Below are 14,906 nucleotides of genomic sequence, written 5' to 3'. Positions count from 1 at the left end.
TGTCCTGGTAAGTAACAATGAAGCGCATGGCTCCATCCTCCTTTGTTGACACTATTCACTGCTGGATTCTGCTGCCTGCTCCTCGCCCCACTGCCGATCTGTCATTTTCTGATCTAACATCACACCATTAATTCCATGTTGTGCCTCGTAAAGTCTGCTCCGCTTTTGCTCTCCTAACTCTCTGCTCCAAACAAAGATACATTACCTTGCCTTCTCATTACTCTCTGCTTCCATCTGTGCAGCCATTTCATTTTTGTAAGCTTTTAAGTGCTTTCTGCAAAGTTTGTATTTGGGTGTACTCTCCATCTGTGCAGCCATTTCGTTTTTTGTAAGCTTTTACGTGCTTTCTGCAAAATTCGAATTCTGTTACGTTTTCAAACTTGTCTTTGACCTAAAAACCTGTGCACTTGCAGCACACTTATTGTTTTCTGTCTACTTGCCACCTGGTGCAATTCTATTGTTGCATAGTGCCTCTGACCCTCTCTGTTTTATCATCTGAGCCCCCCTGTTCCTTTTCCCCCATGGTGCTCTCTGTCTCCCCTATATTATCTTACTGTGTCTCCATCCCCAACTCTCGCTCTCACACAAAATCTGGGAGGAAGAAACTAAAAAAAGTCATTCCTAAGGGCAACCCTGGTCTACCCATCGCAGACACCTACATCAATGTTTCCTCCAATCACTGACATTCTCTTTGCTGTTCTTTAACTTAACCTTTGGACCCCCCACAGGGGGTATGTCCTCTCCCCTTTCTCCCCTTCACCCATTACTGGCGGCACTAGATGTGAAGTGCACTTAGCTCACTTTGCATCTTCAAAATGCACCATTAATGTATATTATAATGGCACTATCTTGGCCCCGGGCTCTCAGCCAAATCTTCTCTTTTTGTGACAGGTGTCTTCCTTCCCTTTTCAATTTCCCATCCTCTCCTTCCGCCCCTCCTTCCCTCATCACCCCACCTCCCCATGAGTAGCACCACACCCCTGCTCCCCCTTGCAAATCTTTCAAAGGGGGTGACCAGCTTCACTTAGCTACCCTCAATTCCCGCTCTGCCATTAAACACTCCTTTGAAATCTGTCACCTCCTTGAAGACCTTGACCTTGACGTCCTCGCCCTCACTCAGACATGGTTCAAGGCCAGCTCTGTCATTTCTTTGTACACTCTTCTTCCTGATAGCTACAAGATCATATCCATCCCCAGACCCTCCCGATCTGGTGGAGGAGTGGCTCTGATCTTCCTGAGTGGGTCCCTGCCTCCATTATCCTCACTCAATGCTACTCATCCTTTGAAAGCCTTGTCTGCAGGCTGACTGTCTCCCCTTCTTTCTCTGTGACTCTCGCTACCATCTACAGACCTCCCGGCCCTTCCTCCCTCTTCCTCTCTGAATGAGCCAACCTCTCCTCCTCTCTTCTTGCTTCCTCCCCAAACGTATCTTCCTTTGGAACTTTGAAATCCATCTCGATGCCCCTAATGCAGCCATTGTGCTCTTCTGTGACCTCTGTGACACTCTCTCCCTCGCTATCCTCCCTTCTGGTGCAACCCACTCTGCAGGGCACACCCTTGCTGCCCTCATCTCAACTGCCATCCCTCTTTCTAATCCCCTCACCACACTTCTCTCCTAGTCTGACTACTCTCTGCTCTCCTCCTTCCTTGACCTCCCCTGTCCCCAGTCTCCTTCCCCTGCACTGCCAGTCTCCTTCTCTGTCATTCAACCGATGAAGCGTGTCAGTCGCTGCCTTTGCTTCATCCTTTATCCCTACCGTGACCCCTTCTTGGACTCTCCTTCTGACGCTGTCCTAACTAACCTCCATCTCTCTATCACTAACACCCTGGACATCCTTGCCCCTGTCACGAGGATCCACATGAAGCCTGCCTTCAAAGGCAACTCTTGGTACGACTCTGACTTAGCCACTTTGAAACAAAAGTGCAAAGCGGCAGAGCAAAAGTGGCAGACGTCTAGCTCATCCCCTGACAAACTGGTCTGCCGTCTACTACAAAGGCAATATCATCTTTCCATCTAATCCAACAAAAGAGCTCATGTCCAAGCTTGCATCTCTGGAGCCACAAATAACCTGGCTGAACCTTTTAAAATCTGCAAGGAACTAGTCAATCCTACTGGTGTCTCCTCCTCGCCTGCTCCCTCCCAGGCCTTATGCTCTTCACCGGCCTTCCATTTTTCCTCCAAAGCCCTTGACATCCTGACCTCTCTGTCATCTGCTCCCCCCACCTCCCTCCTTTTACCTCTTCGGTCCCGCCTCTCCCCCACCCCATACTCTCCTCCCTCTCCTACATTGCATCAGATGAGATCTCTAGAGTTGTCCGCTCTATGAAAGTCTCCTCTAAACAACTGCTACCTTGCTCTTCCAGAACCAGCAAGGACAACATTGACACACTTGCTCCTGCCTCGGCTGACCTCTGTAACCACTATTTTGCCACAGGCTCTTTCCCTCAAGCACTCTCTTGTGCACCCTCTCCTAAAAAAGCTGTCTGCTGGCCCCTCTTGCCCGGCTAACTATCGGCCTATCTCTATCACCCCTTTCTTGGGCAAACTCATGGAGAAGCTTGTTATCCCCCAACTGACCCTCTGACACCGAAATGGCTGGCTGCCACCATGACCACCAGTTTGGCTTCAGGGCAGCCAGAGGCACTGAACATGTTCTCCTGAATACCCGAGAAGACCTACTCTCCAATCTTGACTCTAACACTCCTTTAGTTCTGATCCTCCTCGATCTTCCATCTGCCTTTGACACTGTCAACAACTCAATCCTCATAAACCATCTCCGTGATAACCTTGGCATCATGGACAGGACGCTGGTGTGGCTTACCTCTTTCCTATTTAACAGACATTCCCAAGACCAAATGGGTCCCTTTCTCTCCTGCACCGCACTCTCTAGCTGTGGCGTCCCTCAGGGTTCTGTCTGATAGCCAAAGCTCTTTAACATCTCATTTGCTCCTATGGCCCACCTGATCTCCAACTACTCCCCTCGTTTCCAGTGTTACGCAGACGACACAATTCTCTTTCTGGCTTGCCTTCCCCTACCTCTTCCTCCTCCTCTTCCTGCCTTATACCTGACTGCCTGACTGCTATTGAGGCATGGTGCTCTGCCAATGACCTTTGCCTCAATGCCAGCAAGACTGAGATCCTTCTCATTGGGAAGCCTGCTCCTAGTTTCCCCCTCACTTCCTGGCCAGACTCTTTGGGTCCCCTCCCCTTAACTACTTGTGAGGCAAAAAATCTTGGGATCTTCTTTGACTCCCCTCTCTCCTTCTCTCCACACATTACGGACTTTGCCAAGATGTCCAATTTTCAGCTTCATCTCCTCAGGGGCATTCTACCTTTCCTCACCTTCCCCCAGAAGCTCAATGGCTGCAGAGCCCTGGTTCTCTCTAGGCTGAACTACTGCAATAACATCTTTCTCAACCTTCCTGTTTCCTCCCTTCCCCCCTCTAACTAACCCGGAATAGCACTGCAAGACTTAGCCTTGGCCTCAAACCCAGGGACCACATCTATCCAGCCCTACAACCTCTCCACTGGCCCCCAGTGACTGCAAGGATCAACTTCTAAACCCTTTGAATCATCCACAAGGCTGTCTGGGACCTGGGACTTTTCTACATCCAGCTTTCTCTTCCGAAATACTTCCAAGCCAGAATCCTTTGGTCCTCTGGCTCCAACTCTCTGCAGGTCAAATGTTTCTCCAAGCAGAGAGTGGGAGGTAGATGCCACTCCTCGCCTTAGGTCTCCCTTTCCCGGACGATCTCAACCCAGTCAACCTGTCCTCTGCGAATACCCCCCCCCCCGCCACCCTCTTTCCCTTGGCACTTGCCTCCTTGGCCTTACCAGCACTTGCCCGCTCCCACCCGTTCTCCTGCACTTGTCCCACCATTGCACTTATCACCTTCGACGTGCACTTGCATGGTAGCATTGTCACAAGGCCAATATAACTGTTTTTCTTTAGTTCTTGTTGTATTCTTATGATTCCCATGTCCCCCGCAATTGCCTCTTGTCTTGTGGCGCCTGGAAACACCTGTGTATAGACATAATACAAATGTATAATAAATAAATAAAAAACACTGCTATGAAGCATTCACCCAGCAAGCCCAGCAGCTTCAGAGGCCTGGGCGATGGGCAAAAGAGGCAACTTCTGGTGCGAGAAACCCCAGGGACAGCAGAAAAAGCTACAGAATACTCAGCAACCCCCAAGACCTGTAGACCCTCGTGTAGTGCTAGGTTAGTGGGATTAACAAGGCGCACTGCGGCCATTTCCATACCAATTTGTAAATCTATGTTTCATGCCAACAGTGTTTTTTGATGGATCGAAAGATTTTGTGAAGTAATGTAAGTGAGGAGAGAGCAAGTGAGTGGCTGAGTGAGTATCTGTACCCACCCCACAAAGCGTGAATCTCTATTACAATCTTCTGTTTGAACGCCGGGGAGCGCGCATGCGCTCTCTGGGCACAGCAGGCTGAAGGGGGGAAAAACCGTTTCATATCCAGAGTCTTTCCAGTGTTTTATGGAGCGCAACCAGGCCTTCTTTCAACCGTGTAGAGCAGCATGAGAAACTGCAACATTACAGATGTACAAAGCATTCTGGGGATTAAGAAAACACAGACTCCCAACAACAGAGGGTGGCAGCAGGGCAGTGAAGCTTCAAAGGCAATACCCTTTGCAAGGAGGCGCACGCGGCTGTACAAGAGGCGCGGGTTCCTTGATTAGAGGGATAAGAGTGCTACACGTCTACCCTGAAGATGAAGAGATGGGGGCCGGGGAGGGAGGGGGGGGGGGGTTCTGGGCGTCTACACTGCCTGCTCAGGGGACTTTTTCCGAATGTTTAAGTTCTCGCAGTGTCAGTGAGATGGAGTGGCCATCCGGAGTTTGCTCAACAAATGTCTCGTATAGTCTCAAATTGCCCATCGGCCCACATAGTCGTATTTGCTTTAAAACGCGTATTGTGAATGGATGCATCCGCACCAAGGGGGTGCCTACATAATGCCTGGTGGCCACTCCACAAGATTTACTTCATAACAAACGGAGTGCCAGCTACAAGAACAACAGTGGCATACCTATGAAGTGCTGGCTGCAGAGCCTCGCAGCGCTGTGTCGCTGTAGATTATGGGTATTCCAGCGCTGGCCAATGGGCCGGCCAGATGTCAGGACCCGGGCTGCCTGAGCATCGGCCTGGCGGCTCGGCGATCAAATATGCTCTGTGTGAACACACGCAGAGCAGATTACGTTACCAAACTCACAGCTTCAACGAGGAACACATGCAAAGCATGGGGTTCAGTGAAATATGCCAGCAAGGATCCTGGTATGTGTAGTCTCTCAGTCAAGATGGGGTGACTTTTACAGGTTTTGCCTACCATATTTCTCCTTACGTTTATAAAAGATGACTTGAAAAGTACTCAAACCTTGATAAGGTACGCACACAAATATATACATCCTTAATATATATGTGTGTGCGTACCTTACTATGGGGTGTGTACTTTTCAGGCCATCTTTCATAAAGCAGAGCATTGCTGAAAGTTGAAAGCAAAACAGAGGGGTGTGGAAGGGAAATGAGAGTGAAAGTGAGTCGCGAATATTTGCCCAGGATGTCATGTGGCAAGAGAGTTTGCCATCCTGGAGACGGGAGCAGTTATGTTCACGGATTGTGGCCCTCTGCTGCTTTTCAGTGCACAAGGAAAGGACACATGTGGGTGGACAGTGTTGCTTTTTTCAGAGGGCAGACACAGCTCCCCTTGGGTGTTTTTGAGACTGGCAATCGTGCTGGAGTATTTGGCTACCAGGGTTTCACTCAGGTTGTACGTTCCCAATGTTGACACTTACCTACAAGACCACATAAAATTGTCATCAAAGCACATCTCTCATATTTGGATATTTTGTTTTCCAGGGAATATTGCACTATAGATTTCTCGGTTAACAAGCTGAGCACCTTTTATATGTTGCCAGCGCAGCTATTGGAAAGAAGCTGTATGAAAGAAATTGCACCATTTCAAAACTATTATTTTGAAATTTTCCTTTGAGCCTAGTTGAACTGCCCCCTCTGAACTCTGCCTCCTTGGAACCCCGCCCTACCTCCAAACTCCGCCCACACCCCGGCTCTTTTGGGATCCCCCTTTACATTTTTTCCATTTCCACCACTGAGGTATTCCAATTTCCCAACTCAATTGTTGCTTATGAACCCCCGCTGATGGAGAGGCGTGTCACTCTGCCGTACTGCAATTTGAACCTGCAAACTTGAAATTATATTTGCATTTTACCCGCAGGCGCGATAACACACTGAGATATTCTACTGGCTTCCCACTCCTGTAATGAATGCATGTCTGGATGAAGGACACTGTTGATGTCCATGTGAGGGTGCATCCAGTCTTTTTACCTAGGGATTTTCACTCCAGGGGTTTTTACCAACATTTTTTTACCACTTTTTGTCACAAACTGCTGGGGAGGGAGGTTTATGGGTGAAGCAATACCGGATGGTGATAGGGTGGGGGCGGATGTGAGTTTGGGGGCAAGCATTGCTCTTGTGTAGAAAACATGGTGTCACATTAAACAAACTTTGTAGTGGTGCAAGTGCAATTAGCACCATGACAAAAATGGTCATGGTGCTATTTGCATTTCTTTGCACTGGGGCAAAGGACTAGCGTAGGGGTCTGCAACCTTTGGCGCTCCAGGGGGCTGATTTACAAAAACATTGTACAGTGGTGCAATCCCATTGGAAATTGCTTTGGAAATCAGGCCCTGGAAGTGTTGGACTACAACTCCCATTAGCCCTAGCAGCGTCGTCAATGGTGAGAGATAATCAGAGTCACAGTTCAAAACATATGGAGAGCCACAGGTTGCAGAGTCCTGGACTAGGGCAACCAATGCCCTTGTGCAAAAATGTGCTGAATTAATGTGGTTTTTCCACTTGAGCATTTTTTGCGCTATTGCTAATTGCACTTGCACCAGTGAAAAGTTCTGTGATACTGCCTAAAATCTTCAATGCATTGTTGCTTCAGCCTAGTTGTAATTCTATGCCCCCTTGCTATTTGTTCTTGCACTGGTGCAAAGTGTATGTAAAATGGGCGACGGTGCTTTCAATAGCAGAAGAACGTATGGTGCAAATAGTTGTGATCTATTTTGGAAGAGTTGGGCCATGTGTTCTCTCTGTGAGCATACGTGCTGTTGGCGCGATAGATCACCGTGTTCGGTGCTCATTGTTTGGATCTGTGTTCGCCCTGCAAGAAACATGTTTCAACCCTAGCAGGGCCTTGCTCAGTCCTTCATCCCGCCGAAGTTTCTAAATTGAGTACCATTAAATTAGGGAACAGCAACCAGGGTCAGACTGGGACAAGAAATAGGCCTGGTCACCTAAAAAAAGGTGGCCCATCCCTCGCCTCAAAAAAGTGGCCCTCGCCTCACGACCATTGACCTCTGATGACATCACCAGAAGTGATGTCATTTGACCCACCGCAAAGTGACATCCTGGGAGGCGATGAAACACAAAATTTCACCCTGACAAAACAGGAAGTGGCATCAAATGGTGTGCAGTCATAATGTCGAAAATAAAGTCGAATGACAAAAATGGCAAAAAAAAAATGGCAAAAAAAAAATCGAATCTATAATTTTTTTATTTATATGTATTTTTTGAGTTTGGTAAGTATAAAAAATGGGTAAAATAAAAAAAGGGGGTTGGGGGGGACCCCCCCGGGGGGGACCCCCCCATTTCGAAAAAAAAACGTATTGAAAAAAAAATTTGACTTTTTTTTCGATATTATGACGTTCGACATTTTTGTTTTCGACCAAATGACTATAAACCGCCTCAAATAGCTGTGTACCGAAGTACACCAAATTACTGTGAATCCAAGCAGACGTCCAAGGCCAAATGATAATATGTTATGGTATAGCACTTCCACTTAAGCTCTTTTTGATAGAACAAATATGCATACGATATCACCCAACCTGTGTTGGTACTCATTTATCGACCTAAGAAGAATGTAAGGCTTTAAAAAAAATATAATTTAAGTGTGAAAAAATAATTTACTTTTTTTAAAAAAAAAATTTCTTTCAAAACAGCCCAGGCATGGCCAGAAATCGGCCCCCACTCCGTAGGGATGATTTCGGGCCGGCCACAGGCTGAAAGGCCGAGGGCCAATCCGACCCTGACAGCAACACCAATCATTAAAGCACAAAGTTGCCAAAAAGTGCAAGCAACGCACAACAAAACAAGTTATTACTGTGCCCCATTTCCCTGCCCCTACTATGAAGATGGACCTAGGTAGACGATGTACGCGGGTGCTGTCAAACAAGTGCAGGGCTGAGAAGTTAGGGGGCGCCCTACTGTCTTAATCGCTGCCTCGTCATCATTCGCTCAAGCCGTCCGCTAGGAGGCAGGCTTTGACGCGAGCAGCCATTGAAGGGGAAATGGTGGTAGCCTTGAGAGTACACAAGTCTGCGGTTCACTTTACGCCTCCCTCGACTGATAGGCGTCTTTAATCCTTAATTTATCCCTCGCCTCCCAACACCATCACTGGTTCAATGTCGAGCTAAATCGCAGTTCAGAAAAACTTATACTCACACTTGCCCAGACCCACCCCAGAATCCTGGTTCGAAAATACCCAAATCCCACTCCTCCCTCAGTTGTTCTCTCACTGCTGCCAATCCCCCCTAACTTTTCCCCCTGGCATTTTCTCTCAGATTAACTTCAAAGTGAATGCTGGCTGTTTCTGAGGGCCTCCTCTGAGGCACAACCCGTTTTACAGACATTTAAAGGGCAATCCATTGTTTCCTCCCCTTTAACTATTCGTCTGCAAAAACCCTTCACCAGTTTACACATATTTTGGTTTGTGATGAAAGTGTCTAGAGATGAAATTGACACTGTGTAATTGTGTTTGGCACTTTGGACCTGTTTGACAAAGCGTTTTGCAATGGGTTCTTTATGACAAATCGACTTCTGGGGCCCCAGTGGTGCAGGGATGAATATTGGTTTCTTAACCATCAATCAGCCCCACACCTCTAGTACACTAGAAGGTATCCAAACAGATTATCAACACAAACAAATTATAAAACTCCTTTTCCAATTTTGGTAACGTGGACAGAACGGCAGACTTATCTCTGCAAGGCCGTCGATCGTTGGTTAGTTGCAACACAGCGAAAATACAATAATTTACCCAAAGATAAAAAGGGACTGTCTAGGCAAGGTGGCATAAAAATATATACTTTATTGTTATCACAACAAACAATTCTAGCGCACTACAAAATACAACCCACCCTGTAAAGGAATGCATAGGACAGACAGAAGAAGGAAAGGGGATGCACTCTGGATACTGACAGGAGAGTAGTAGGTAAAGTAATTATTTGCAAGCTGGCCTACACAGTGGCTCGGGGTCCGGAATTGTTGCCTCAGTGCTGGTTGGCGGGTCTGAAGCAATGGTCGAGGCGTCTCAGATGACGTGAGCGACTGCGGCGTGACAACAGTCCGTGCTTGCAGTCGGTTGCAGCTCGAGGGGCTTGACTGGCTCAAAAATGTCCTTTAAGGCGGATGCTGGTTGATGCTTGTCAATGCACTCCACCTAGCTTCTTCACTGGGCTCATGTTGTCCTTTAAGGCGGAAGCCCAAAGCTGATGACAGTGTTCCAGGCAACAACCTTGTCTTTGGTTTGGTTGAGGGACACTCTGGCTCTTCCAACCTAGGAAGCATGCTGCAGAGCCTAGCAGGGCACACTGAGTGTTGTCTGGGTACCGGTTCTGGTGCTGCTGGAGGGTTCTCTGGATTCAGTATCTCCCTTTGTTCCCCGGGAGATGTTTAGGGAAGGGATCTTGCTTCCCTCTTGGAAATCCTGGCCTTCCTCCACTGGCAGAAGCTGTAAGGCAGACTGTACCTTCAGTTAGGGTCCAATGCTGAGTTCTTCTTGTTACTCCTTGCAAAGTCTTCAGATGATCTGCCCAAAAGAGGCGGCTGAGACCTCTTTTAAAGCACAGTGATTGGTGTAGGCTAACCCTACCTTAATGAACCAATCCTGGGTCCCCACCAACAATCTCCTGTGTGCATGAGGTCATATCCAGAGTGATTTGCAACAGAAAAGTTAAAGGGGTGAAAACAATTAATACTAAGTCCCACCCATCTTCCTGTCTGTTGTGGATCAAAGGGTCTCTCTGTTGAATTGAGCACTCTGAGGTTCCTTATTAAAGCGGCAGATCTCCCTTGAAGCTGCAGTGAGAACAGATGTTCTGTCTCCATCAATCCACATACTCTTACCTTCTGAATGGGGTCCCCCTGTGGGGTGACGACTGTAAATACATAGTGCAAGACATGATAGGTCACTGCCCTTCATACTGAGAGGTGGGAGCTGGTTTCAGGTTGACACATTGCATATCAAAAGTTGTTGGGGTTTCCTGTCTCCTTTGTTCACCTCTTCAGCTAGGCCCCATGTGGGTATGTATATAGTTAAAGTATACTCTATTACTATGCTAATTATGTTAATTGCTGCCACCATTCTGCAGTGCCTACACAAAAGAACAAGGCGCTGGCCATCGCAGGAGGAAGATTTTGCCTTCCCCCTTCTCAGATGCCTTGATCTATTCTTGGCTGTCATATTTCAACTAAATATGACAGGAGGGATGGCACCCATAGGCTATGTCCACCCAGTGCACACAGGTTTATGTGTATGTTGTCCGGTGAGCATAGAAAAATGTGTGCGGATTAGCCCCACACTTTTTGGGAAGGTTGATCTACCATCATTCAATTTCATTTTAAATGTTAAAAAAGCCCAGGCGAGCACACACCCACCGTGCAGATGGTCGAATTCCTTACAGTTCTCCTATTGGAAATCAGGCCCTTTGTATTTACCTTTCCCTCAGAGAAAAGGTGGTATGGTCTACTAAAAGGCTTAAATGAGAGTCAAAAGGTGTGTCACATTACAGAAATGTCGGACCCTGTGCAAGTGCCCTTAGCACAGTGGCAAACATTACCCCAATGCAAAAACATCAACTGTTAATGATTTTTTTTTTTTGCACCAGGGAAAAGGACCACAACTAGCACAAATATTGCCCTAATGCAAACATGTATTTAAAGAATAGAATATAGGGCCTGATTTACAAAAACATTTTACAATAGCGCAATCCCATTGGATAAGGCTTTGTAAATCAGGCCCTATGTTTTTTGCACTACTGCGGTTTTTGCCCCAGTGCTAATTACACTTACACTGGTGCAAAGTTTCACAAATACTGTTCGTAAATTATTTCTTTCCTGGCTTCTTTGCTTGACCGAAGATGCTGACCCTCAGCAAATAACTTCCCATTCTCGTAACAGTTCCTTTATCTGGGTCGATTGGAGTGTTTAGGTACAAGACAACACCTGCAAAAAATGCTTTATGAAAAAGTGAACCGCTGCATGACCACCGACAACCACATCATTCTATGCCGTGGTTACTTTTCTTCACGTTTCTCATAAATTTAACATCCAGTCATGCTTCCCAAATCCTCCTTTTATCACCAGCAGTTGGACCCCCTGGCCAAGGTCCTGCATAGAAACTCTTGACTGCATCCACACAAACCTGTCATCCTTCCCAGAATGCAGTACGTGTGGTCCAGGGGGCAGACCTGTCAGCGGCTGAACCAATATGCCTACGTTCTAGAGTATGTTTGCGAAGGATAGCCCAGGGGCAACGGGACCACGCAGAGCAACAGAGGTTCGAATCCCGGATCCGTGCTTAGAAACCGAACTCAGGTATGGTATTAGGCACGTTATAAGAAATCAATTAGATAAATAAGTACACATTTTGAAAACCTTGCATAAAACTGTGTGATCGTGTGCAAGTCCCTGTATCTCCCTGTAGCTCATCGCCCATAACAGGCACCATTGGGAACCTTTGGAAGCGAGGTCTTTCCAACATTGCTGCTATATAGATAACTGGAAATTGACAACATTCCAAACCGCCATCCAACAACTCCCAACAACATGTCCCCAGTCCACTTTTCTTCACGTTTCCCACCTTTCTAGAATCTCCCTAAGGAAACACCGCTCCTGGTAAACCATGTTTGGGGATTGGGATTTTCATCAGGGGGAGGGAGGGGGGTGTGGGGGGGCAGGAAGTGGCGCCACTCCATTCCCCGTGGGAAAGGGGACAAAATGAAGGGGACGGCCTCCAAAACCAAGCCAACCTTTAAGTGTAGTGTCCTTGTTTCTACCCCTGCACCAGAGAGACACTGTAAGCATTTAGCTCAGACCCAGGTCCCTTTTTGAGGCGAGATACAAAAAAAAATGCAAGCAGGAGCCAGCATAGCCATATCCCACCCATTAAGCGCCTCTGCGGTTTCAGCTCACCTTGGGCGCTACATGCAAAGCACGCTGTTACTTTTTGTGCTCGCACTCTCTGACGCTTTAACATTATTCACTTTCTTTTTTATTTTATTTTTATATGGCAGTACTTGTTCGTGTTTATTTATTTTTTCACCACTCTTTCCAACCTGTGGTTTGTAAAGTACACACAGATCCCTGCTGCAGGGGCATTAACCCTCTTTTTGTGATCAAACCTATGAGCTGCAGACGGCGCGGTAACCCAGTGAGCTATCGTCCCAGATATTAAAGGCTTACTTGGCAAGAGCTTTCTAAAGAAGTTTATATTGAATAATACACACATGTGCAAGCGCTATAATATGTGACTTGCCTGCATGCCCAATTCCTCCCATAACCCCATCACCCCCTCGCCTCTTTCAATATCACCCTACCCTCAACCTCCCATCACCTGCTCCTATAGTGCTTGCTACCGTGCCTCGAAGCATCTCAATGCCAGGCAGGTGCTTCACGAATACAAAATATGGGGTGCTACCGAGACGGAACCTCGGGCAACTTACTTGCTCATGCTGTGGCCTCCTCTCGCGTCCTGCCTGCGTCTCCGGAGCTCGCGCGGTGTTTCCCCCTCTCGGGCGGGAATTCTCTTCCCTCCTCAGACGAATGAAGGCGTTTATCTCGCCTCGGCTCCTGTCTGCGGTGCAGCTCGCGGGGCCCTTCGCATCTCTCGCTGACTGGCCGGCGGTCCTTCTTCCCAGGCTGCAGCAGGGCTCTGGCTATTAGAGTGTGAGCTCCGTCCTCGGTGCAGCAGTGGGAGGGAGGCGGCAGTGTGGTGCGGCGGGGCGGTGTGTGTGTGTGTGCGTGTGTGTGAGGGAGAGAGAGAGAGAGAGCAGCTCTGTGAATCCCCTGCTCCATGTGACCAGGACATGGGAAGCTTATGAAAAGCAGGTCAGGGCAAGGGCGCGCATCTCCCGCCGGCGGGCAGGCGGGAGCGGGGGCATCTCTTTCTGCCCCAGTGCAGAACACTGATATTATTTCACAGAAGTGTTTAAAGAACCGGAAACGTTACCCTGGCGTCTTCTTGAATAATCGCGGGCAAATCACTGCGCCCGCCAGTGCCCCGGTTCCTATTCGTGTGCATGGGGTGTGTGATTTAACAGCAGTGCTACATTCTGCATTAAACACGCATTTCCAAAGCCAAACAGGTTGCCATGAGGCAAACGCGTCTGTATCCAGAGCATAAAAAGGCGTGCATTCTTTCTGTGGAAGATTATGCATGTGTGAAGTGTTTTTTTTTCTCAAAGTCAAAGGCAGCCTGTGTGTAGTGCATAACATGTGTCTTGCTAGTAGCTGTGCCAAAAGTCAATTAACAAGAACAGTGTTGTGTAAAGATTGTCAAGGGATGCATAATAAACGCACAAAAGCAGAGTTGACGACTTACTCAACTCTAAAGGTTTGTAGCATAACGATAATATCAGATTGGGAAACAGCGCTTCCTGCTGGATCCTCTCCCTCTTCTAACCGCTATAGTAATAGATCTTATTATTGTCCAATCTATTGGTACTCATGTCACCAACTTCCGGAAGCTGAATGGGTGAGCTGGCTCTGCTGGGGCCCACACTTGCAAAGTGCAGCCATGTGTGAGGGGAGTGCCTAACTTGTGAGCCATCAGCCACTTGACTGGAAGTTGGGGATATTGCCAGATTGGGTTATCCTATTGTTACCCATTTATCAGCGGTGTGTGTTTGCAGGTGCGCCTGGACTGGTCTTTGCCCTATGTTAAGAAAGACTGCTCTTGCAAACAGAAACATTGCCAAGCAGCACACACACAGGATGCCGCTGGGTGCTTGTCTTCGTCCCTTTGCTAAGGGGCAGAAGGGGCTGATGCAGGGGCAGCATTGGGGTCCTGTGCATTGTTCAGGGTGTACAATAATTGTGAGCACTGAAAAGGTCTTACCAACCCTTTGCCCAATTCCAGCACTTTGAGCACTACCCTACACCAGTCTAAAAACAACCATGGAGTGCACATTCAAACAAATCAACATTGGCAAAGCCAACAGTTTGGGATTCCATGTAGGCATGGCAAAGGCACTTGCCAGGTACTGCCGTAGTAGTATGAACTGACCATTGATGGAAGCAGATGCAAACTTCTCCATCTCATAGTGCCTGGCAAATGCCTAATATGTAAAACACAAGCAAAAACGTTGGCTTTGCCAATGATTGTTGTTAACTGGACTTCAGTAAAGGGCATGCCGAGTGTGCATACATCGTGTGTGGCTGTAGGCAAAAGGACCGAAAACCAAAGGATCGATTATTTTTTAATTTTTTTGACATTTTTTTTTGGGGGGTGTTCCCCCCTCAACCCCTGTTTTTGTGGTAAAAAACACTTTTTTTCACTAAACGAAAACCCCCCAAAAAATATATAATAAAAAAAAAATCGATCCTTTGGTTTTCGATCCTTTGACCATTCGACCCTTTGGATTCGATCCTTTGACCAGACACCATCGTGTGGCTGGAGGCAGACCGGGTTGATATTATTATTACACTAGTAGCATGTTCATAGCTCTAATTACGTAATTAACTCATAAGACTGCTTTGAAAAAAACACTGGCAGGCACTTCGAGTGCAAAGCTTGATGGT

The 14,906-nt window shown here is 47.5% G+C and overlaps 1 protein-coding gene across 1 annotated transcript in view; it reads right to left on the bottom strand.

Annotated features, from left to right (window-relative positions):
• Nucleotides 1–13,177, bottom strand: part of PTN (pleiotrophin) — a 297,343-nt gene extending 284,166 nt beyond the window's left edge. The window contains exon 1 of the mRNA XM_069628761.1: nucleotides 12,830–13,177. Coding sequence (XP_069484862.1) covers nucleotides 12,830–12,837 — 8 coding nt within the window. The 5' untranslated portion in view covers nucleotides 12,838–13,177. The remainder of the gene's footprint in view (nucleotides 1–12,829) is intronic.
• Nucleotides 13,178–14,906: the final 1,729 nt, after the last annotated feature.

Source organism: Ambystoma mexicanum, chromosome 12 (assembly GCF_040938575.1).
Source record: "Ambystoma mexicanum isolate Mex_15411 chromosome 12, UKY_AmexF1_1, whole genome shotgun sequence".
NCBI classification, from domain to species: domain Eukaryota; kingdom Metazoa; phylum Chordata; class Amphibia; order Caudata; family Ambystomatidae; genus Ambystoma; species Ambystoma mexicanum.
The sequence above is the reverse complement of the archived record's forward strand: the minus strand, read 5'-3'. Positions and strand labels throughout refer to the sequence as shown.